Source organism: Rhipicephalus sanguineus, chromosome 1 (genome assembly GCF_013339695.2).
Source record: "Rhipicephalus sanguineus isolate Rsan-2018 chromosome 1, BIME_Rsan_1.4, whole genome shotgun sequence".
Classification (NCBI taxonomy): Eukaryota; Metazoa; Arthropoda; class Arachnida; order Ixodida; family Ixodidae; genus Rhipicephalus; species Rhipicephalus sanguineus.
Genome location: NC_051176.1, coordinates 295733903 through 295756276, shown reverse-complemented (window position 1 = coordinate 295756276; position 22374 = coordinate 295733903). Strand labels below are relative to the sequence as shown.

The window sequence follows — 22374 nt, the reverse complement described above, 5'->3', positions numbered from 1 at the left end:
TTCGACTTCGGCAACGGCGGCCGCATTTCGTTGGGTAGCGAAATGCAAATAACACCCGTGTGCTTATATATATATATATATATATATATATAGGAGTGGTTGCCTTTGGTTGCCGTATAAGTATGAGAGGTGGCACTTCAAGAAAACTTCATTTATTACGTCGACGTTTCGGTCAGAGCTCTGACCGAAACGTCGACGTAATAAATTAAGTTTTCTTGAAGTGCCACCTCTCATACTTATATATATATATATATATATATATATATATATATATATATATATATATATATATATATATATATATATATATATATATATATATATATATATATATATTACTGACTTGCTGCTGAGCAGGCAAGGGCCACGAGCGCTCGACGCGACAGCCAACGATACCCATGACTATGCCGCGATGAGCCGACTCTGCGGGCGCGCGTGAGCTCAGTGTTTGGCAAGCTGCAGCCGCCGGGAAACAACAAATGGGCCAAGAGCAGCGCGCTGGCAGTTTCCTTTTATTATTTTTTTCTTCGTCACTCCTTTCTGCCTCGATAAAATGGTGCGCGTGTGTACGCCCTCCGCTCTTGTTGCAGCACCTGTCTGGTCGGGTTGTCATATGCGAGGCCTTTCAGAGGCGCCGCGTACCAATGGTCCGAGATACAGTGCATCTCAGGCGGAGTTTCACTGCTCCAAGCCCCTCTTCCCAACCGCAAAGGGAGAGATAAACCCAACCGCAAACATTTTCAGAGAATAATAGACCCATCGGTTCAACGAGGGAACTGAGAGATATATCCATTAGAATACGCAGCGCTTAATGAACACAAATACATGGAGCGAGAACGAGGAGGGGCGCTGACTGCCAACAGTTGGTTTATTGTGCGTTAACGTATATAAATAGGGCGAGGAAAAGGAGGGAAGGGGAACAGGAAAGGAAAATGATTTATGCGCATGGGTGTGACGATGACGTTAGACCAAGATGCTTCTGATTATTGTCAGAGATATCGGAATTCCTTGTCTGTTAGGGTGAGCGAAGGAGCACTGACACAAACCGCGCCTTTGCACATCATGGTGTACGTTTCAAATATTTCACGTGCCAGATTGTCCTTGTATCGGCGCAACACTTTGTCTTTTTCTCAGCAGCGGAGAGCACCTATGTCTGCGCAATGGAGAGCTAAATTGCTACCGTGCTTGTTCTTGACGCTGTTTGCGTGCTCTCGTAGACGATCATTGAGACATCGTCCCGACTGGCCGATGTACGATCTGCCACACGTCGTGGGAATTTCATATACGATCTCTTTTTTGCACTGTACATAGGGCGGAGGGTGATTCTTCTCGCAGGATTTGAAGTCGGTGGGATTTCTGTTGACGAGTTTGCACAAAGATGAAAGTTTATTCGGGGCAGAAAACACCACACACACACACCTGCTCTCCAAGCGGCTTTTTTGATTCGATGCGAAACTGCATGAACATAGGGTATGGCAACTGATTTCGATCTGTCGAGTTGAGGCCTTTCTTTTATTTCGGGGCTCCGGGAATCTACTATACTTGAGGCTCTAAGTCGGTCATCGAAGCTGCGGTCGATCCTGGGTAGGCAGCTGCGGGAGAGGGCGTTCTTCATTGCGCCGAGTGCAACAGCGCGCGTAACTGTCCTTGAATGTGCTGATGATCGAAAAGGGCAGAAGTTGCTTCTTGGACTGGGGAGCATAGGCCCAGCAGATGTGTTTGCGTCCAAGGTGGAGTTCGAGATCTAAAAAGCGAGATATATGTCAAGCTTTAAAGGGACACTAAAGAGAAAAACGATTTTTATCGTGTTAGTAAATTACAATTTCACAGTACCGAAAGCACCACTCTTACCGCGAGAAGACGCGTGGTAAGCGATAAGATGCGCGAAAAGCAAAGACGAGTGGCGACGCCACCTTGGAATTCCCGCACCAAACGCCTTGACATCGTAGATTTCGAAGGCGTCTGCTAGGGCATGCGTAGTTCCTGATCGGTAAAAATGAAGTAGATTGTCCCCTGAGGGGGCCATAGACTTAGCATACCAAGTTTCCGAAAATTTCGTCGAGGCAATGTCACCAAAATACGAAAAATGCACTTTGAAATCTGTGACGTCACACACGGAGATTTCGGCGCCAAATTTAAAAATGAAACTTCGACCTTCATTTCCTAATCTCTTTATAAACGTATGATGGTGAAATTAACGACATTAGAGTTCTCAGAGTACAATTTACCAATCGAAACCGATTCATTGTTTCACTTTAGCCTTCTTTTAAAGATAGCGACTGACAAGCTCTAAAAAAGTATCATTCGTAGGCGCAAGAAATTGGCCACGTATGTCGCGTCCACTATTTCTTGTTCGTATGCGGCAGAATGAGATTTCCTCGCTCTAAAACTGGTTCAGAAACTGCAAGCTAGTTTTATATGCTTCCATTACTATGGTATTAAGTGACTCGCAGAAGATGCACCATGTACAATTTTTACATGTTTCCATAACTATGGTATTAAGTGACTCGCAGAAGATACGCCATGTACAATCCTCATACATTCATCGCGATGTTCCAATGCCCAGGGTCAATAAGACATTAGTGTTTATCTTGATAACATACTCTTCCCACGTTATATGTGTGAAACAACGGGCCCTTCGAGTCCTTGGTATTGCTTGTCAAACATCGGGTGACTTCCACACCCCTGCTGCCTTTTTGAAACTGTACTCTACTATGTGTCTCCGCTTACAAGCCCTCATTGAACCTGTCTAGAATGAATGTATGCATCTATCTTCAAGCACCACTCTTGCCTCTCTCGTGGCCGTATCTAAAGCAATTCCGATATATAACTCGATTCCGGCCTCTGGACTCATGACGTACTAAATAAGACCTTGCAGTAAAACAGCGCCAGCGAAAACAAGGGACCAGACGAGGAGGAGCTACACGCACACAGGGCACACTATATAACAACCGGGAGTTTATTCAGTAGTTGCGCAGGATAAGTACCGGCTGTGCACGAATAAACAAAAGATAGGAAACTGCAAGCGATATGATAAAGCATCACATGGTCACTCCTACTGCGCATTCAAAACGGGTGCTGTAAGAAATCTGACATTTTTCTCTGAGAGCATAACATATGGCATGCTGGACAGGATTCGCCGAGCTTTTTTATCTCTAGGGCTTCAACAGCCTTCCTTGTTATTATGTCAGTTGATTTGGACACGATGCTAGTGTTCTTCAAGTCGAGGTGCGCATCCGCAGTCCCTACAACGAGTACCTAGATGCCCTGACACCACTTTTGTTGTGTTGTATCTGTGCTCTTTCAATCTGCAGTCATTTAGGCATCTTCCTGTTTGTCCTATGTATGACGCGCTGCAAGACAAAGGAATTGCGTAAACCACATTTTCAGCGCACTGTACAAACCTGTCACGATGCTTCTTAAGGCACACAGGTTTCTTACTGCCTTCATTAACCGCTCGACACATTTTTACAAGCTTGTCGGGTGTGATAAACACCACCTTTACTCTCGCCCGTTCCGCCACTTTTTTCAAGTTATGCGAAACGGAATGTATGTATGGAATATCGGAGGCATTCTTTGTACTACATTCTTGCGCACCCGCACGGTTGGCGTTAGCGCCTTGCTTTTTCAACTTGAGCATTTTTTCTGCAACGCTAGACAGAATTTCTCGCAGGTTCCCCGCGTCAGTTCGACGGCGAACCTGGTCGTCAAAACTACTTCGCAGCCGGTGAACGCATGATTTCTTTAAGGCATTGTCAAAGGATGAATAAACGACACTGCGCTTGACGAGCTTAGAATGCGAAGAACGAAACGTAAAACATGTTTCTAGTTCTAGGATGGAATGCCCAGCAGTCGTGTTTAGATGAAAACCGAAGACCGAAATCGAGGAAGCTTAAAACTTAGAAAAAGATGTCAACCGAAAGCTCGTGAGTCACAAAGGTGCTAAGCACTGACGAAGAAAGGGAAATTATATCGGAAGACTGCTTCTGCAAGTCTTCCTCGTCACATTCTAAAACTATGAAAAAATCATCAACGAATCTAAAAACACGTAACACTGTCGTTGATATCAGGCGCTGTTGCAGCAATCTGTTTAATTTCGCCAAAAAGATGTCATTCAATATCGGGGCAATGCATGATCCTATGCAGACACCATACTTTTGTAAAAAGATTTCCCTCTTCCACTCTACATAAGTGGAACCATAGTAGGTGCTTAGCAGCTCCAAAAAACGAGCCTACGGCTATGCCGGAAGCATTTTGGAATGCCACCGCCGCGTAGTTGTCAATGCATTCCGCTGCGTTAGTAAGAAGGGCATCCTGTGGTATCGAATAATATTCTTTATTCATGCACAGCCGGCACTTATTCTGCGCAACTACTGAATAAACTTCCAGTGTTTAGTGCGCCTTGTGTACGTGTCGTTCCTCCTCGTCTGGTACCTTGTTTTCACTGGCGCTGTTTTACTTCGAGTATGAACCAACTAGCCCAAAAATACGTCTTGACAAATAAGGCCTCTTGTGCCTTTATATAAGGTGGCTCACGGCCCTATACAGAGCCCACAGCTTCTTCAATCTCTACAAGTTTGCGTGCCGTAAAAATACACCATGCAGCGTTGAGTTTTCTGCGTGGCCTTGTTGTGTAGTCACTGCCCTACGACTTAAATAAAAACAAAAAATAAGGAAAAGAGCATTAGATGAATATTTTGCCTACATTGACATCTTTCAAGATTCATTCCCTGTGCTTTGTTCAAAAGCAAATAACCATATCTATGATTTATTCACTTTTACGCCCGCATCATCGTTCTCTTTCTCCCTGTTTGTATCTCTGTCCCACTATTTTCATTTTGTTTTTTCTGCTCATTGTGTCTCGTACTATACTTTTTAATTGCGCCAATGCAAAGGCTTCCTAGCGGTTCCTGGGAGTTGAAAACTAGGAAGCGGAGCCGAAGTAGAGACCATCTTGTTTATTTAAATCTGGGTAAAAAAAAAAAGACAAGCGCCAACGTCGGCAATGTAGAAATTATGGGGCCATCGTGTGATGCTGCTGCTAGTGCATCCGCATATTCATTGAGGGTTAAACCTTTGTGGCCTGGTACCCACATCAAGCGAATAAGACCTAAATGTCTTAGGATAAGAGAATAAAATACTTCTAAAGTATTTGAAATATTTTATGCAGTTAATGAAGAACAGACAGACAGAGAGTCTGTCAGAATGACGGCTTCTGATACTGATAAGCAGGGGCGTAGCCAAGGGGTGGGGGGGATTGGGGGGGTTCAACCCCCCCCCCCCCCGAAATTTTTCAGTTTTGCTTGCGTATATAGGCACGCACACATACAAACGCACGCACGAACATACATAAAGTGTAGTTGAACCCCCCCCCCCCCCGAAAAATATTTCTGGCTACGCCCCTGCTGATAAGGGTTATTTGCGTAAAGCTAAAACAATTGCAAGCACTTCCGCGGGATAAACAGGCGTAAAGTCCGGTAAACGAATTGAAAAAGACCAATCCAGAGATAATGACGCAATTTACACCCCTGCCTTTTCTTCACAAACTGAAGCATCAGTCGCTATCACGATGGTTGTTTATAAATTTGACAAATGGTCTTCCAAAATGCAATTTAAGTATACCTATTGGGCAAATGTTTGCAATTCTTGGGAAATATATCGTCAAATTCTATTCTAATTGTTTGTACAGATCTGTTTAGGATAAGTACTTCACGGAGCTGCACTTATAATGTTTCCAATAGTTTCTGCGCAAAAATGATTTGTGGGCACTATAATCTTGACCACTGATGGTTAAAAAATGACGTTGGTTGATTAATAAAAATAAACTGCGACCTCCTCAGTGGTGATGCATATATCTTTAGGAAAGCTCGTACTGTTAGGATGTGAAACCGTGTAAGAAGAGAAGACAGGCGCGCTTCTTTGTATAAAATATTATTTGCGACAAATTTAGGAAGTCCAAGACATAAACGTAATGATTCGCGTTCTAGAAGAAGCAGTGGTCGAAGCTTGTAGGCAGGTGCACCAGAAAACAAGACGCAGCCGAACTCTAATATCGGGCGAATATGCATGCGATAAATCATAATGAGCACATCACGACGTAAACCTGAATGCTTGTTGCTGAGAATGCGGGCGAGCTCTCGGGTCCACGCTCGCTTGTCATTTCTTTGTTTTCACCGCTCTTCCGAAATAATATTAAACACTGGGCACAGTAAATAAACGATACATTATTGTTATTATTATTATTATTATTATTATTATTGTTATTGTTATTATTATTATTATTATTATTATTATTATTATTATTATTATTATTATTATTATTATTATTATTATTATTATTATTATTATTATTATTATTAGTCTTCCCTTCTCAGTCTTTCCACATAGTTGTATATATGCAATCTAATTTTTTATGCCCCGTCAATATTTCTCGTGTTGTCTTATTTTACTCCTCCCCTTTTGTGTTCATTTCTCTTTGTCTACGTGTTTTTGCTCTTTTTATTTCTGAAAACTGTCTGTATTGTATTGTTTATTTTTATTGTTTTTTTTTTGCGTGCGCCAGCACAAAGACCTTACGGTTGTTCCTGGGCACGTTAAATAAATCATTGATTGATTGATTGATTGATTGATTGATTGATTGATTGATTGATTGATTGATTGATTATTATTATTATTATTATTATTATTAAGAGTAGTAGTAGTAGTAGTAGTAGTAGTAGTAGTAGTAGTAGTAGTAGTAGTAGTAGTAGTAGTATTGCATCACATAGCTGTCGCTGGACATTTGCAATTCAGTATCAAGATGGTGCTGCGCAAGTATGCGAACAAGTTGTGTGAATCATTGCAGTACAGATGCGCTGCATACAGTTGCATATCTGCGTTTCTTTCTATACGTACTTTCTTTTTTTTCTTTCAGAGACGTTACCCAGAGGACGTTAACAGGAGGGAAGAGGCGTGCCGCTTCTATGGAGCCCTTCTGCACGTGCCGGGAGTTCATCCGCCGGCGCTCGATTTAATCTGCTATGCGTCGCGCCTTTTCAAGGTACGCCGCAACACACACCTGACGGAGCTCGCAAATTCCCTGACATTGCATACGACGTCGCGTAACAGCCCCTAGAAACTAAGGCGCTGCAAGCATCAACCTTCGATGTTTGCTTATATGTATCACGTTTATTACGGAATGACGCCTGGTGTGGCTAAGGTGTTGCGCTGCTGAGCTCGAGGATGCAAAATAAATTCCCGGCCACGGCGGCCGTATTTCAATGGGGTCAAATTCGTAAAGTACCCTTGTACTTAGACTCAGGTACACCGTAAGCAACACCACGGAGGGCGTACGGTAAGCAAAGGCCTGAGTCCTGGTTGGCTTCCTCGTGGTACGCACGTTCGCTTCTCATCAATCACTCAGCGCGCTTTGCCTGGAAACGGTAGGAAAGAAAACACAAACGAAGCTGGCAAAACAGGGCTAAAATAGAAGAGAAATCGGGATCTTACTATACTGAGTGTAGTTTGTAAGGAAAACACGAAACCATGATTCAGAAACGAAAAATTGGTGCACGTGATTTTTAGTATTGACAAATAATTGAACATAAAGAATATGATATACGTGTTTCCATACAACAGATGGAATACAACAGATGCATGATCCCGGCTGGGTGCAGTGTGTAGCTTTACCGCGCGGACTCATGCGCTCGGTTTAAGCGGAGACATTTCTTTCTGCAGCGATAACACAACTGGCATGAATATTTCGTCTGTCCTGTCGTAACGAAGGCTGAGGCTGAGAAAACGTGGGGCTGCCGCTCCGTTATTGAAACCTGGTCACACGGGCAACACGCGATAGCGGCGCCCGGTTGCCACATGATCAGGTGAGTCTTCGAAGACGAGAGTTGATCAGTCTCGCCGGCGTGCACGCGACAACTCGTCCGCGCAGTTGCGTCCTCGCCAAAACAAATTGTCTGACAGGCGTGGCGTGCCGTTGCGGCTTCAGCTCCGACACGTGCCCGGCAGAGCGGCAGCAGCAAACATGGCAGATGCGCAAGACAAAAGCAGTTGACTCCTCGCTCGTCGACACGCACGCTGCAACAAAGAAGCCATGGCAACGGGCACACAAGGGAAGGAGGCCTTGCTGCAAAGGTACCCCCTCCCCTGTGTCGAGGAAAGAACCAGTTGATTGAAAGGCCGCGCTGTTCCTTCTCGTGAGAAATGAGTGGCGCCTTGCAAGAACCGCACAGACTGTGATACGCCACTCAATGACCTGTTTCATCAGGACAGAAAACTCCTCTTGCAGTGTTTTCGGCATTATAATAATAATATATGGGATTTAACGTCCCGAAACCATGACATGATTATGAGAGGCGCCGTAGTGGAGAGCTCCGCAAATTTCGACTACCTGGGGTTCTTTAACGTGCACCTAAATCTAAGTACACGGGCATCAAACATTTTCGCCTCCATCGAAAATGCAGCCGCCGCGGCCGGGATTCGATCCCGCGACCTTCGGGTCAGCAGTCGAGCGCCATAACCACTAGACCAGCGTGGCGGGGCGGCGCTCTAAGGGAGACCGCTTGAGTAGCGATTGCACACCAGGCAGCAAACCGTCGCTTTTATTTATTTATCTTTTTTTTTTTTGGGGGGGGGGGGGGCGCTCGCTCATCGGAAATAGACTCCCTATATGAATAACTTCCCTTCTTCCATAAGGTTCAATCGTCTCTCCGTCCTGGTTAAAAGTAATTAGTAGGGGTGTGCGAATATCAAATTTTTCGAATACGAATCGAATACGAATATCCACCTTCGAATATCGAATCGAATATCGAATATCAAAGGAAAAATGCCTCCACAGTAACAATATTTTATTTAACGTGTAGCTATTTGAAAAAAAAAAAAAACATTAACAGCCTGACTGGCAACACAACATACACTGCTATCTCCAGAACACAATGTCCAGGCTAGCACAATGCACATCACAACGCAAGCAAATATCACGGCACAATGAAAGTAATGACTAGATGTTATCATGAAGAAATATGAGTTGCTCCACATGATCAGGCAGCAGGCGCTCCCTTCTAACAGACACAACCACCCCCCCCCCCCCCCCCCTGCCACTGAAAAGGCACGCTCGCTTGGAGCAGAAGTGTGTGGTATAGGGAGGTACATGGGTCAAAGCTTTGCCAGACTGGGGTATCTGAAGGTGCCTACAGTCCGCCAGCAGTCACATGGGTCACTGTCTTTCTTCAGAAGTGGTCCCGCAAAGTGAACGAGTGGTAGTGCGGTACGTTACGGCCGCATAATATTGAAAATGTGCGGTTACTTGATCGCCAACAGCGCTGCACGTCGGAGTTGCACCAGCAATAAATCATACGTATTGGGACGCTCGTCGCAAGCAGATATCGTGCCTCCGTGTACTTACGATGTTTATCGCTCCTCTCGGCAACGTTTTTAGCTATACGAACGCAGAAATGTGGAAGACGAGTTATTTTATGCATGATAATCGAATCGAATATTCGAATTTTTCGAATATTCGAAGTTATCGCATATTCGAAACTGTTCGAATACACGATTTTTGAATCGAATACGAATATTTCGAATGTAATATTCGACGAATATTCGAAACTTTCGAATATTCGCACACCCCTAGTAATTAGTCATTTTTGTTAATTGATATTCTAATTTTTCAGCCTGACTCATTTTGTAGCGCCTGTCGCTGTGATCCAAGTAATTTCGGAAAAGTTCGCAAACATTTCTTGTGTACATGCGAGCCGTTCATATATAGCCGTCACAAAAAGTGGTGGGTCGTCGGCTAACGGTTCTGTTGCCGACAACGAGGGCGCGGGTTTGATGGCTGGCGGTGACAGCTGTATTCCCGTGAGAGGTGAATGCAGATGCTATCATGTACCGAGCATTGTGTACACGTTAAGAAAACGCCGCGCAGTCAAAACTAATCCAGAGCCCTCTTTACGGTGCCTACAAGGGCACTTCGTCAGGCTTTGTATGCTAACTTGAACGCGTCTCATTCACGGAGGCTTCCACAGCATTGTCACGTATACTTTTCTGCCCAGAACAAAGCAGTGGTCGCCTGAGTGAACAATTCGACCGCAGTATAGCCAAGTATGTCGCGCTGGAAAATGTAGTCGATAAAAATACGTATACTATAGAGGCACAGAACGTATACGGGACCAAAAACAGCAAAATGCTTTCAATTGGCAGTCCCGTGTTTTCTTCAAGACCTGGCGTCTGTGAACGCATTTTGTACCCCAATATCCATGGGGGTACATGTAGGTTGGGGAAGCGTAGAAGACAAAGAAGGCGAAAGCGAGCAGGTACGTAGGGTCTTTTTTTTTTCTCCCCTCCAACCTGATTTATTTTTTGGTTCAAATTCTCCGCTTCAACATTTATATCCGTACTTTCGTATTAATCTATTTTTCATATTTTCAATTTTTGTCTCATTTTCACTTCTTTTATCGTTAAATAGACAAAATCTAACTTTAAGAATTTTCTTTTAGAACTACTCGGCTCTTGGCCAATCCCTCAGCGTGGGTGTGTGCCAGAGCTTGAAGGATCTACACTATACTACACTTTGATAAACCTGTCTTAGCCGGCCTCTTGCATTTAAGGACTACCAAATATGTCTCCGCTGGGCGAAATTTCTGACCCCTATGTTTCTGACATCTTATATTCTCTCGTATGTCGAGAAGCAGCGCGGGCGTTCGAGGGCGTGATCAGCGCCTCGTGGCTTCTGGAGCGCGCATGCCCGCCTGGCTTGGACAGAGCCGTGAGTACACACACTGGGCGTCTTGTTTCTTACTCCCGCAAGTCAAGGCGTTGGACAGTGCTGTCACAAAGCGATCGGCTGTGTAGGCCCCCCGGTAACCTCCAGGGCTGCGGATGTGCGACATCCGTTGGCTAATCTCGCGCCGTTATGACAAATGACGAAGTCATGGTGAACGAAATGCCGCCTCTCAGCCATATCAATGCTTCGGTTTGTTTAAGTGAGATCACGAATATGCTTGGTTTGCTTAGCTTGAAGCTTGTTGGTATTCAACGATAATACAAGTGTGCGTTTGGTCCACTTATTAATTAATTCATTCATTTATTTATATATGTAATTTTATTTGAAGACAATGTGGCTACTTGAGGAGGCCGTGTATGTCCAGGCTCGCACCAGTCTTGATGAAGTTTTAGTATCTTGGCTGAAGCGTCAGCATTGTCAGTTTGTATTTGACCCTCTAGGTTCTTGTACTGATGCATACTTGAGCAAATTCGCTTCATGTCTTTCTGCGACAGGTTATGAACACGAAACGGAATATAGAGAGGATGAGGATGTTGTAGGTTGCCGGCGGATCTAGCCTCGTGAAATTTGCAGGCAACTGCCCCGCCCGGTTTCCTCTTTTCAGATTATATTGAACTAATGTCCTTTTTAAAGCGAAACGCGGGCAGGCATATTTGTAGTCATTTGTAAATACAAGCGTATTGGTAGTCATTTCCCCTTATCAAGGGTCTCAAACTAACCTCGGCTAGCGGGCCGCAATCACGAAATTTAGTCCCGCAAGGGCCGAGACAGTGACGCAGGTGGAAACAGGGGGGTGGTGGGTGAACAAAATATCAGATAATGTTGCCATTTAAAAGGCCTTTCTCACATCCTATATATGGGGCTCCTTTCCGAAGGGGATTTGGTGTCAGGATTCGAGAACCATATCGATAAAAATCTCCGGAATGATTGAAATCTGGACTCGGACTCTTAAATATCGAGTTTTTGTTCGAAGGTTATGTTTCAACAAATGCTGACTGCATGGGGTGCGTCATGAAAAAGAATTCGTGAGACCGGTCCCGTCGGTGAAGCTTGCCCGAACGAACTGTTATTAATCGCAATAGGCGAGAAAATAATGCGAGTACCATTTAGCTTTTTCCTTGTGAAGCACAATATAACTGCTAAAGTTTTCAACGCACTCGTTTAAGCACGCCGTCGGCCACGCTCGCCAAGATCCTTTCTGGTGCGGGAAGTTGTTCATTGTGGGTTGAAGCTCACGGATTAAGATAGAAAAAAAAAAGATATGGGAAGAAGACAGTCATGTACGCTCAGACAGTCAGAAGACAGTCATTGCCTGATGTAGTACAGTTTCTTTCTTTTTAGAGAATACGGATTTTTTAATAGAAAATGCTATGACAGTCAGGCTCCTGTCGTCATCGCGCACGAACTCTTCGTCGAGGCGGATATACTCTGCCGCAACTGAAGTGACATTGAAATGATTAATTAACAAAAAGTCGTTAATTAACTTTCTAATTGTTGACCGGAGGAATGTGTATATGGGAAAGTTGTACGCCGACACAAATTATAGCACACCCATTCTTCCTTTCAAATCACAAAAGTTACCCGTAACTTGAGATATTCATCACCGAATTTTCGAAAACTGGAACATCGAAAACACGAGAGCTTCATCTCCCGCACTACCAGGGGCGGACACTCTAGTTCGAAGCTACCGTTGACCTCGTTGACCTCCCCGTTGACCTTCTGATGGCTCGGTACGCTGGCCGCTATTCGCAATGAGGACCCGACAATGCCGCGACGCGTTTTCATTCAAATTTCGTCACTTCCTCGTCACAGGAAGTTCCGCTCTTACGTAACGGAGCGGCCGCGTTTCCCGGGCGGTTCTGATGTCGCAGTTAAAATTCGATGCTGAATATCATGTGCAATTTTCACAGTTTCTCAAAAATGGTTGTGCCATAAATTGTGATGGCGTACAAGTTTCCCGTATAAAAAGCTGCCCTCAAGTCGATAATTAGAAAGTTAATTAACGAGTTTTGTTAATTGGTCGCTTCAGTGTCGCTTTAGCTGTGGCCAAGTATTTCCGCCTCGGCGTAGAGTTCGTGTGCGAAAACGACGGGAGCGTGACTGTCATAGCGCTTGTATAAAAGATCCGTATTGTATAAAAAAAGAAACACCCTATGTACTAATATTCAACTTGGAATAAAAATTTTATGTAGGCAGGAGACACTGAACGTGAAATTTGGGCTTTTGGTTGTCTTGTTATGAACTTGTTTTCGGTGTGCAGGGGCGATTGACTTTATGTGCGGTTAGTTGTCAAGAACGGTTTGTTGTGCAAAATTCTTCCATACTTTGAATATCTTCACAATATGCATTGGCGTATTATGCGTTGCTTCCGATACCGCCTCGCTTCTTTTCGTGACTCTCTGAGAAGTGCGCGACCCTGCCTCCAGATGAAAACGTTGCAACTACGTAGACGCGAGTGTTGCAAAAAGAAAAAAAAAAGAAAATAGAGGTTTGTTGCGCACAGTAACAATTAATAATAATAATAATAATAATAATAATAATAATAATAATAATAATAATAATAATAATAATAATAATAATAATAATAATAAATCATATATTTAACGTGCCCAGGAACAACCGTAAGGTCTTTGTGCAGGCGCACGCAAAAATAAAACAATAAAAATATACAATACAATACAGACAGTCCTCAGAAATAACAAGAGCAAAAATGCGTAGACAAAGAGAAATAAACACGAAAGTGGAGGAGTAAAATAACACAACACGATAAATATTGAAGGGGAAGGAAAAATTAGATTGCATATATACAACTATGCGGAAAGACGCAGTAGGGAAGACTTTGTACTTTGTGCCATACTATGTCAAAACAGTGCAAAGCTCGGATAAAAACAATGACTGTGGACTATGAAAAACGTCAAGATCAAGAAAATTAACATTATAGAGACTTTGTATTCTGTGAACGGTAGAGTGTTGGAAGAAGCAGGCGAGTACATGAAACGTTCTATTCTCTCTGGTTAACTTACGCGGAATTCGAAAATTAACATAATAATAATAATAATAATAATAATAATAATAATAATAATAATAATAATAATAATAATAATAATAATAATAATAATAATAATAATATCGGGCGAGCAAGAACTGTTTCCACTGGTATCCGTTCGGCACAGTAAATCCAAACAATAATTCAGACGAGGGAAATTGGTTCTATTTTTTAAAATCTACCTTGTTTTAGGATTCACTGGACTTTAACGATGTTGGTTCTGGGTTCTGTGTACTCTGTGCACATTGGAAACCTATGTGTAGAGCTCTCCACGCCAGCCATCATGCGTTCTTAGAAAAGAAGACGGCGCATTCAATACAGGGAGTGGTCACTGAAGCGCGGTTCTTTGGTTGTGCAGTTTGAGCAGGCCCCACGGCGGAGCGAGAATGGCGCGGTTGGACGCGGCCGCCGGGAGTTCTCTCTCCGGGGCGCCTGGGCTCCTGGACGTGGCGTCCGTCGCCGAAACCACGTACGCCCCCCCTCTCTCGTGGCCGATAGAGGGCAAAGACCTTCTCCGTGCGTGTTTACCAACGTGCGCCTCACGCGCATTTTGGTCGGCTTGGCGCCCCACATTTCACGCGCGCGTGTGGGCACGCCACCGGAGGACCATCAAAGCGGAGCGCATGCCCCCTTCGTGTTTACAAAATCGCGCAAAGTGCTCGCGGCGAGCACAGTCGCGTTGCGACGCCTTCCGCGCTTGAAACGAGCCTTCGCTTCAAACACTCGAGTCGGCACTTCACGAGCACTACACACTAAAGCGCTAGTAACTTTTCGCTCGGAGTATCGGTGCTGCTTCTTATTTCTTCTTTATAATTTTATGCCATCTCTGAGACCACTTGCTTAAAACAACCGGGAATGACGAACACATTTTATTGAAGTATACTAGTGCCGTATAGCATCGCCATGTTGCGAAGACGTTCTGGGTTGGGGAAAAGCAGAATTGAAAGGAGCGATACCCTACATGTCTGTACAAGTGTTTGTTGCACTTCAGTTCAGTGACAAGGCTTGCCTGTTTCACCTGAACTAGAAGCCAGCGTATATTCGGAAATGTCGTCTTCCACTTCTGCCTCGTGCGATTCAGTTATGTTTTATTGGTGGGACTACGGACTAACTAGGCCAGCGGTCTAAAACTCGACCGGAGCATCGGACGCATTCATTATAGCAAACCTCACGTATAGGCCGCGTGTTCAGGGACTCACTTCGAATTAGAAAGAGCGTGGCAAAGCGCCGGCCGCAGGGGCGGGGATCAAGAGGAGCTCTTCAGACCGCATACTTTTGACTCTGGTTAGACTGAGTTCAACCGGTCCCTGGCGTCTGACACACAGTCTAGTCAAAGGAATACTGCTGCATAGGCGGGGGGGGGGGGGGGGGGGGGGGGGGTAAGATGTGCTGCATAGCTCGTATATTGCAGCACGAACCACTCGTGTAATAGCCCGCTGCCTATGCAGGTCGGATTACAAGACAGTCGACAATTCCGGCCCTGAATCGTCATTCGTAAAGACCATCTCGCAAAACTACAACGTGGACGAGCTGCGCAGGATTCTCAGCGACATATACTGTTCCACCGTGCACTCCCTGAACTTGGAGGTTATACAGGTGTGGCTGCATGTAGTCCAGGACATTCGTGCTTTTTTGCTTGCCCACGAAGATGAAGATTACCTGCAGCTGTACTCGAAGTCGATGCATCTCCGACTAACGACCTGCTGGAACGAGATACTGTACGCAATCATTGGTCACGTCCGGCACGCTCCAAATCTCCTAGGCCATAACTTCCAGAGATCCGCTGGAAACAAGAAGCTTACAATAAACAGCTGCATAGCCTGTTTCTGTCACTTTTGCAATGAAGTCGGCCTTACCTGGAACAAGGGTGTCAGTGACATTTTGAACCTTCTGAGGGACATTCTCACCATTATGAAAGAAAACTACCAAGATGCTTCCGTCGTAGAAACGTGGATCAGGCAGGCTGAAGAGTCGCAGGTTAACATAACCAGCGCCTGCACCGAGTTCCAGAAGTCCTTCAAGGTCCTCACGTCGCTGGTGGATGAAGAACAGGTTCCTTCTGAGGCCCTCCTTATGCAAAAGCTATTTACCGTATGTACGGGTGAAATGCGACAAAGCTTGGAAACGGAGATGATATCGCAGTTACAGAATGATGTTCTTATGTCCGAGCGCTGCGTGTCGAGCGCCGCCGTGCTGCAGGCGAAGACTACAGTGCTGAAGGCATGGAACGACACGGTTGGCAAGCTGCTGGCGACCTTCACACGGACGTGGTCGCAGGACACTCGATTCTCGGTGACTGATGTGTACATTACTGCACTCGAGTCTTTCCATGGGTCGTGGGCTCGCATACTGTGCAGCGTGATGGTGGCCACGGACCTACTGGAGAGCGACTTTATTCGCGTCGAACTCGAGCCGCGTACGGTGAAAGCCGTGCAAGCAGGAATCATAGCCGACTTGAGCCGCGAGACGGACCTGATGAAGGCGCCGCGGCCAGACGATAGTGGAGGCTCGCCATCATCGGAACCCTTCCCGTTGGCCAACCCCACGTATTGGGTTAGTATGAATTTTTCGCTACTATACCATCTTAGGCATGAAAATGTAAATGTGTGCATCTAATACTTCCGTCGCATTAGGAGCACTTGCAAATAACAAGCATGTAATAATGGAAGCATCTGTGGCGCTTGACTTGCTGATGTGACCACACACACAGGTGTGCTGCATTCAGTGTTGGCGGTAACGCGTTACAAGTAACGGCGTTACCGGTAACGCGTTACTTTTTTCGGTAACTTAGTAACGTACTCGTTACTCTTTAGGAACTGTAACGGGTAACGTACTTACGTTAACATTTTTCGGTAACGTGAGGTGTCACGTTACTCGTTACTTTTTTTTTATTATCCCGGAAGTTTTACACAAAATTCCCTCGTCTTATAGGCGCCACTATTGCAGAGCTCGCCCCAACGTTCTATTGTCGCAGTGGCGTACTCATGCCGGCCCGCCAGACGTTACGGATAGACTGTTGGGCGAGTTGGTAATTCGTGATGAATGAAAATAGCGCGAAAAAACGTAGGACGAGACGAAGAAGGCTACAGCAGATGCACTTGTGCTGTAACCTTCTTCGTCTCGTCATACGTTTTTTCGCGCTATTTTTCTTCATCAGGCGTTAAGAGTACCATCCAATGCGTCTTTCGAGCGCCCATTTAGTGTAGGTGCGGACGCATTCATTAAGAAGAGATGTAATCTGTCCGATGACAGCTTTGAAATGCAGCTGTTGCTTTATTTCTACAACAAGCTGTAGTTATTAGAAAATTCTCCTTGTAATAATCTAGCGATGGTTATCAACTTTGTTTTCAAAATGAAATTTGCTTCTTTCTATCAGCAACTGCGGGCACACACGTTTCTATAGTTACCCAAATTTTCAGCGAACGAGGCTGACCTTGAACACCTTCACATGAACGCTCGCAATTTTTGAGACAAGTACGCGGATTTTCAAAGGGGAAAAATGCATGTGTGCAAATCTTTTTTCACCAAAACTAAACGGTTTAAGCATTTTTATGACTATTTGATCATCTATCTTGTTAGTAGAAGCGCACCGTCGGAATTACTGTAAGCTCATTGAGAGTTGTGGTGTTTTCTTTAAGGAGAGCGTTGATGATAAAATCTAATTTTGTGTTTAACGTCACACTGAGAAAATGGATTTACCATGTGCCACAGAGTCAGCAGCCATCACATGTAACTGTACAGGCGACTTTAGGTCACTCCACTATTGCCAAGCACTGGCGTTGCCGGTGGAAGGGGGTGGGGAGTTCAACTCTCCTCCCAACTCCCCCACGAAATCTTTCAATTTTCCATGTGTGTATGTACAGGCACACATGCAAACGCACGCACAACCGTACATAAAGCATGGTTTAAGGCTCCCTGCCTAACCCCCGAAAAAAATTTCTGGCTACGCTACTGTTGCCGTGGTACGACACATTTGTGCAACCTATTCTCGTTAAATCGGTACTTCCCGCAAAAATTGTCGTTTGGGACAGAAGTTTTGTGTGAATTATAAATATCAACTTTGTAAAACTGTTATTTGGGATTCTACACAGTGGACATGCGGTGAATAACATTTCTGACAATAGAGTAACGGCGGAAGTAACGTCCGTTACTTTTTTAGGGTAGCTGTAACGGTAACGCGTTACCTTTTTTAAGAGGTAACGTAGGGCGGTAACGCGTTCCTTTTTTGTTAGCGTATCGAGTAACACTGGCTGCATTACACATGTCGTGTCATGCTTACGCGCCTGTGTACACCCCTGCCGCTTTCATTTAGTACAAGAACTGGCTGTCGCTGGCGCACGCCGTGGAACAGTGTGTCCTCACGCTGGGAGATCTGCTGACTCGCCAGGACAAGGCAACCAGGGACCAGGTGTCCCTGAGCCGCCTCTACCAGGGTGCCGCCAGCTGCCTAGAGCGCTATGAGCACGTCTGTAGCCTGCTGCGCCACTTTGTCCTTTACGAGGCCAACACCAGCACATGCATCTGGCAAATGAGCCTCGCCTGTGAGAAGCTCCAGTGCTCTCTGAGTGAGCACTTGGCTTCGGTGGGAGTCAAGCCCATTGAGTTAGGAGTCGTTCAAAAGGAACTCGATGCCCTGCAGGTCGACCTCCTGACCAGGCTTCGGGACATGCGTAAAGAGCGAGCCTTTCCCGAAAATTACGTGGGGATTTTTCGATCCCGCATGACAGAATGGCTCGGCCAACTCCAAGTAGCCACCAAAGACATCCGTCAGGTAAGGCACTGTCAGCGTGTTTTAAACCTCCGTGGATTGTAATGTTGTGCTTCGGCCTTTTGTATTGACGCAGCAGTGATCATGGCAGTCAGCGGACGCTGAATGTAAAATACGTCCGTTTCAAAGACTTTGCACTTGAGTGAAAGAGGAGCAGTTGATAAAGCCAGGTTGAAGACACTTTGACAACTCTTCATAACACGAGGAGGCAAACGCTTGCTGACACGGGAATTGTCACATTATGCCAATCTTTCGCAGATGATATACTAAACGCATACTTAGTTGTGCTAGGGGTTTTGTGAAGTCGACCGAATATACATAGTTTTCACATGGCATCACTGTTTTAAAGTCAACATCCACCTTTTTTTTAACTTCTGGATTGACAAGCAGATCATATACAGGGTGTTTTTTTTTAGACAATACAGATTTTTATAAAAATCCTGACAGTAAGGCTCTTGTCGTTTTCGCACACGCACTCCACGTCGAGGCGGAAACACTTTGCCGCAGTTAAAATGACACTGTTGCCACTAATTAACAAAAACTCATTAATTAACCTTTTAATGATTGACTTGAGGGCAGGTATTTATATTACAAAGTTGTAGTGCGTACCAATTTATGGCATACCTATTTTTTACAAATCACAAAAGTTACATGTAGTTCGGCATATTCTTCATCGAATGTCATGGGCGAAATCGGAACTGATCGCGCAAAGCGCGCTATTTAGCGTCCTCCGCATGTTCCTTGAAATTTAAATGTGTGCTTGCATTTTTTTATCCGACAGGAAGCGTTCCGTCCGTAGGTTTTCTTCGCCGCATCTGATCCAGCTATGTCAATGCCGGCGAGCGCCTGATCCGGCTTCGACGATATTGCGCTCCTTTACACAATATCATCGAAATGTATCGATCAACATTTCGGCCCAGAGTCGTACCTCGATATAACGAACCTCCATTTAATGAAATTCTCGAGCTAACCAATTCTTTTTCATTTCTCAACATATGCCCCATTGAAAATCATCTGTCCTTTTTCGCGGTGTAACGAGGTTATCTCATGCTACACTCCCGATTTAACGAACTCCTCGCGCATGGTACGCACGCACCAGGAGCCTCGTTGACAGGCCCATGAAAATGAAAGCTTTAGGCCTGAGAAGCAGCGCTTTGCATGTGCCCGTTAATGCGCAAATTTTTACCGGTGGGCTTCAATCCGTGGAGCAAAACGCACCGTTGGCAATCTTTGTGTATACGTATATGAAACACGCAGCGGGCGCGCTCCTCTTGCGCTAGCCAGAGTGCTTCGGAAACTCAGGAACGCGTAACGCTATGACGTCACCGGCCTGTTTGAACAAGAAAGCGCCAAATGGAAGTAGGTTTACGAACAGCGCTCGCCCAGCACGTTTTCTTTGATCAGTTACAGTGATGTACCGTGCCGGGAATTTTCCCTTTTTCGTAGAATTTTTAGCCGTCATCTTGGACTGAAGGGGAAAAAAAGGCAAGTTTTGGGATATTGCAGGGAATTTCAGCAATGGTGAAATTCCTATACGATGACCAAGACGTAGCGGTCACGGTGTGCTTTCGGCTTCTGCAATCGTTTCTGGCGCATGTAATAGGTAAAAGCATAAATAACCCTTTACATTCGTTTCGGTTAATTATGTGGAGCGATTTCCCATTCACTCCGGGCGTTAGAGCGCAGTACCTTTGTGCAGAAAAATATTCTGGAAGATTTTTTTTCTTTTTTTTTTTTCAAGAAGCATTCGGGGGACAATTGCCTGAAAGTGATAATTTTATGTCTCGGAATGGGAATGCTTTGGCGCAGTACGGAGCATCACTGACCAGGGTTTTAACTCGCTGTGCATAGGTTCGCTCGCCGAGCACAGTTGGTAGTGTGATCTGGTGCATAGATTGTGCTTTCCTGTTCACGACGAGTGGTGCACCTCGGAAGAGGAAATTTTTATGCCTTCATGTGTAAAGGTCAAAACTATCGCCGAAGTAATGAGCGACGAAAAGGCGGCGGCTGTTGCTGAAACATACGGGATCTTATATAACTCGCTCTCCACAATTTTGAAATTGAAAGCCATCATCTTAAGTGCCGTCAGTGCTGGTGGCTCAACGCCAACAAAGAAGGTAAAGGAAGCACTTGACAGTGGTATTATTTTCCGAATTTATTGATCCTTTTCCCCATTGTGTTGTCTACAAGGGGACATATGTCCAGAGTGTTGTAACCTTTATTTGCACTGCTGAAATATACTAACCCCTACTTAACGAAACTCGCGATTTAACGAAGTTTTCGGCTGCGACTTCGTTATATCGAGGTTCGACTTGCGTGCGCTTGAGGTTACACTAGCGCGGACAGTCAGAAATAGCTCAATCAGCAGTCTACGCCCTTTTCGATGCAATTGTGCCATCAACGAAAACGTAACGATCTTCTGCAAGCGCTGTACTTCGGTGTGTGGTGTGGCGTTCTGTTTCCATTCCTTCTTGCCCCGTTCTCTCTCCAGCCCCGGATGTTTGCGCGTCCTTCCACTCTCGAGTGCTTTCTCTCGCTTTCGCAGGAGGCCCTCGAGGCAGCGGCGCGTGTCGACTGCAGCGACAGGACCAGGCTGGACGAGTCCATCGCCACGCTGCCGTCGCGCATCGAGGAAGGCTGCAAAGGAATAGAAGCTCAGCTGCAGCGCTTTTGTGCCAATGAAGCCTGGAAAATTGACGACATCGGTATCCTGGCGCATCTTTCCAAGTCGCGGAGCAACATTTAAAGCCTCCCCAACGACTAAAGGACCGAGAACGAAAAGAAAAATTCGAGCGGGATGATCACTCCAAAAAGAGAAATTCCGATCGAGGTTTCAATGAAGTAGGCTGGTTTGACACGGGCAGCCTCAGCCTCGCAGTCTGCAGCGAGATCTCCTCGAGCACGAATCACGTATGCCACCTGGAGCGGAAAAAAGATTGCGTCGATCGATGGTTGTTTGGTGCGCAAATGCAATGTTAAATAAAATTAAGACGCCACCAACGTTGCCTGTAGGGCACTATGCTTTGGACTTTTGAACGCGCGAGCGTCAAGAGTGGTCGAGTAGTGCAAGCGGCAGGGATCCGCATTGGGTTACGCGGTCACCGGGATCTGTAGTCGGTTTAATTCACTTCGTTCTTTTGTGTGTTCAGGCTACACTTACTTTATTTTTACGTTTACTATATACCACAAAAGGTGCATTAATTAGCTGAAAGTGTGGCATTCGCTGAAGCAAAAAATGCTGTCGAGTTTCTAAAACAATAGGTGCATGGTGTTTTTTATTATTAAAAAGAGCCACGCACAGGAATTAGCAGGGCCTGAGGAAATATTGTATAGTGAAGCCGTACAGGTTTTTAAAGGGGCCCTGCAAAACTTTTCTGAGTTATACAGTGAACTATCACTTGTACGAACGCCGGTTTAACAAATATTTCAGAATAACGAACTTTTAGAAAATCTCCGTCGGTTTTCCTATGCATTTCTGAATTTCTGAATAGGGATTATTTTAGTTGAACTTGATCCGCGGACCCGGGCTCATTTTTTAAATCAACTGAGCGAAGTTTTGCGCTCTGCAGCACTGGCGTCAGGGGCGTAAACAGAAATTTTTTTTCGAGGGGAGGGGGGGGGGTCATCTCCTTGATTTGAAGTGGGGCCCGGGCAGGCAAATGTGGTCAAGTGTCATTTTGGGCTCTGTATGCCATAGCAAAAAAAAAAAAAATCGGGGGGGGGGGAGCACGGGCCCGGTGTGCTCACCCCCCCCCCCCCCCCTGGCTACGCTACTGACTGGCG

The 22374-nt window shown here is 45.2% G+C and overlaps 1 protein-coding gene across 1 annotated transcript; it reads left to right on the top strand.

Annotated features, from left to right (window-relative positions):
- The first annotated feature begins 10554 nt into the window (after positions 1 to 10554).
- Positions 10555 to 21340, top strand: LOC119379304 (uncharacterized). The gene is made up of 5 exons (XM_037648575.2): positions 10555 to 10759; positions 14182 to 14292; positions 15272 to 16376; positions 18136 to 18594; positions 21137 to 21340. Exons 2-5 carry the CDS (start codon positions 14210 to 14212, stop codon positions 21335 to 21337), a joined length of 1848 nt encoding a protein of 615 aa, XP_037504503.1. The 5' UTR covers positions 10555 to 10759; positions 14182 to 14209; the 3' UTR covers positions 21338 to 21340.
- The last annotated feature ends 1034 nt before the right edge of the window (positions 21341 to 22374 follow it).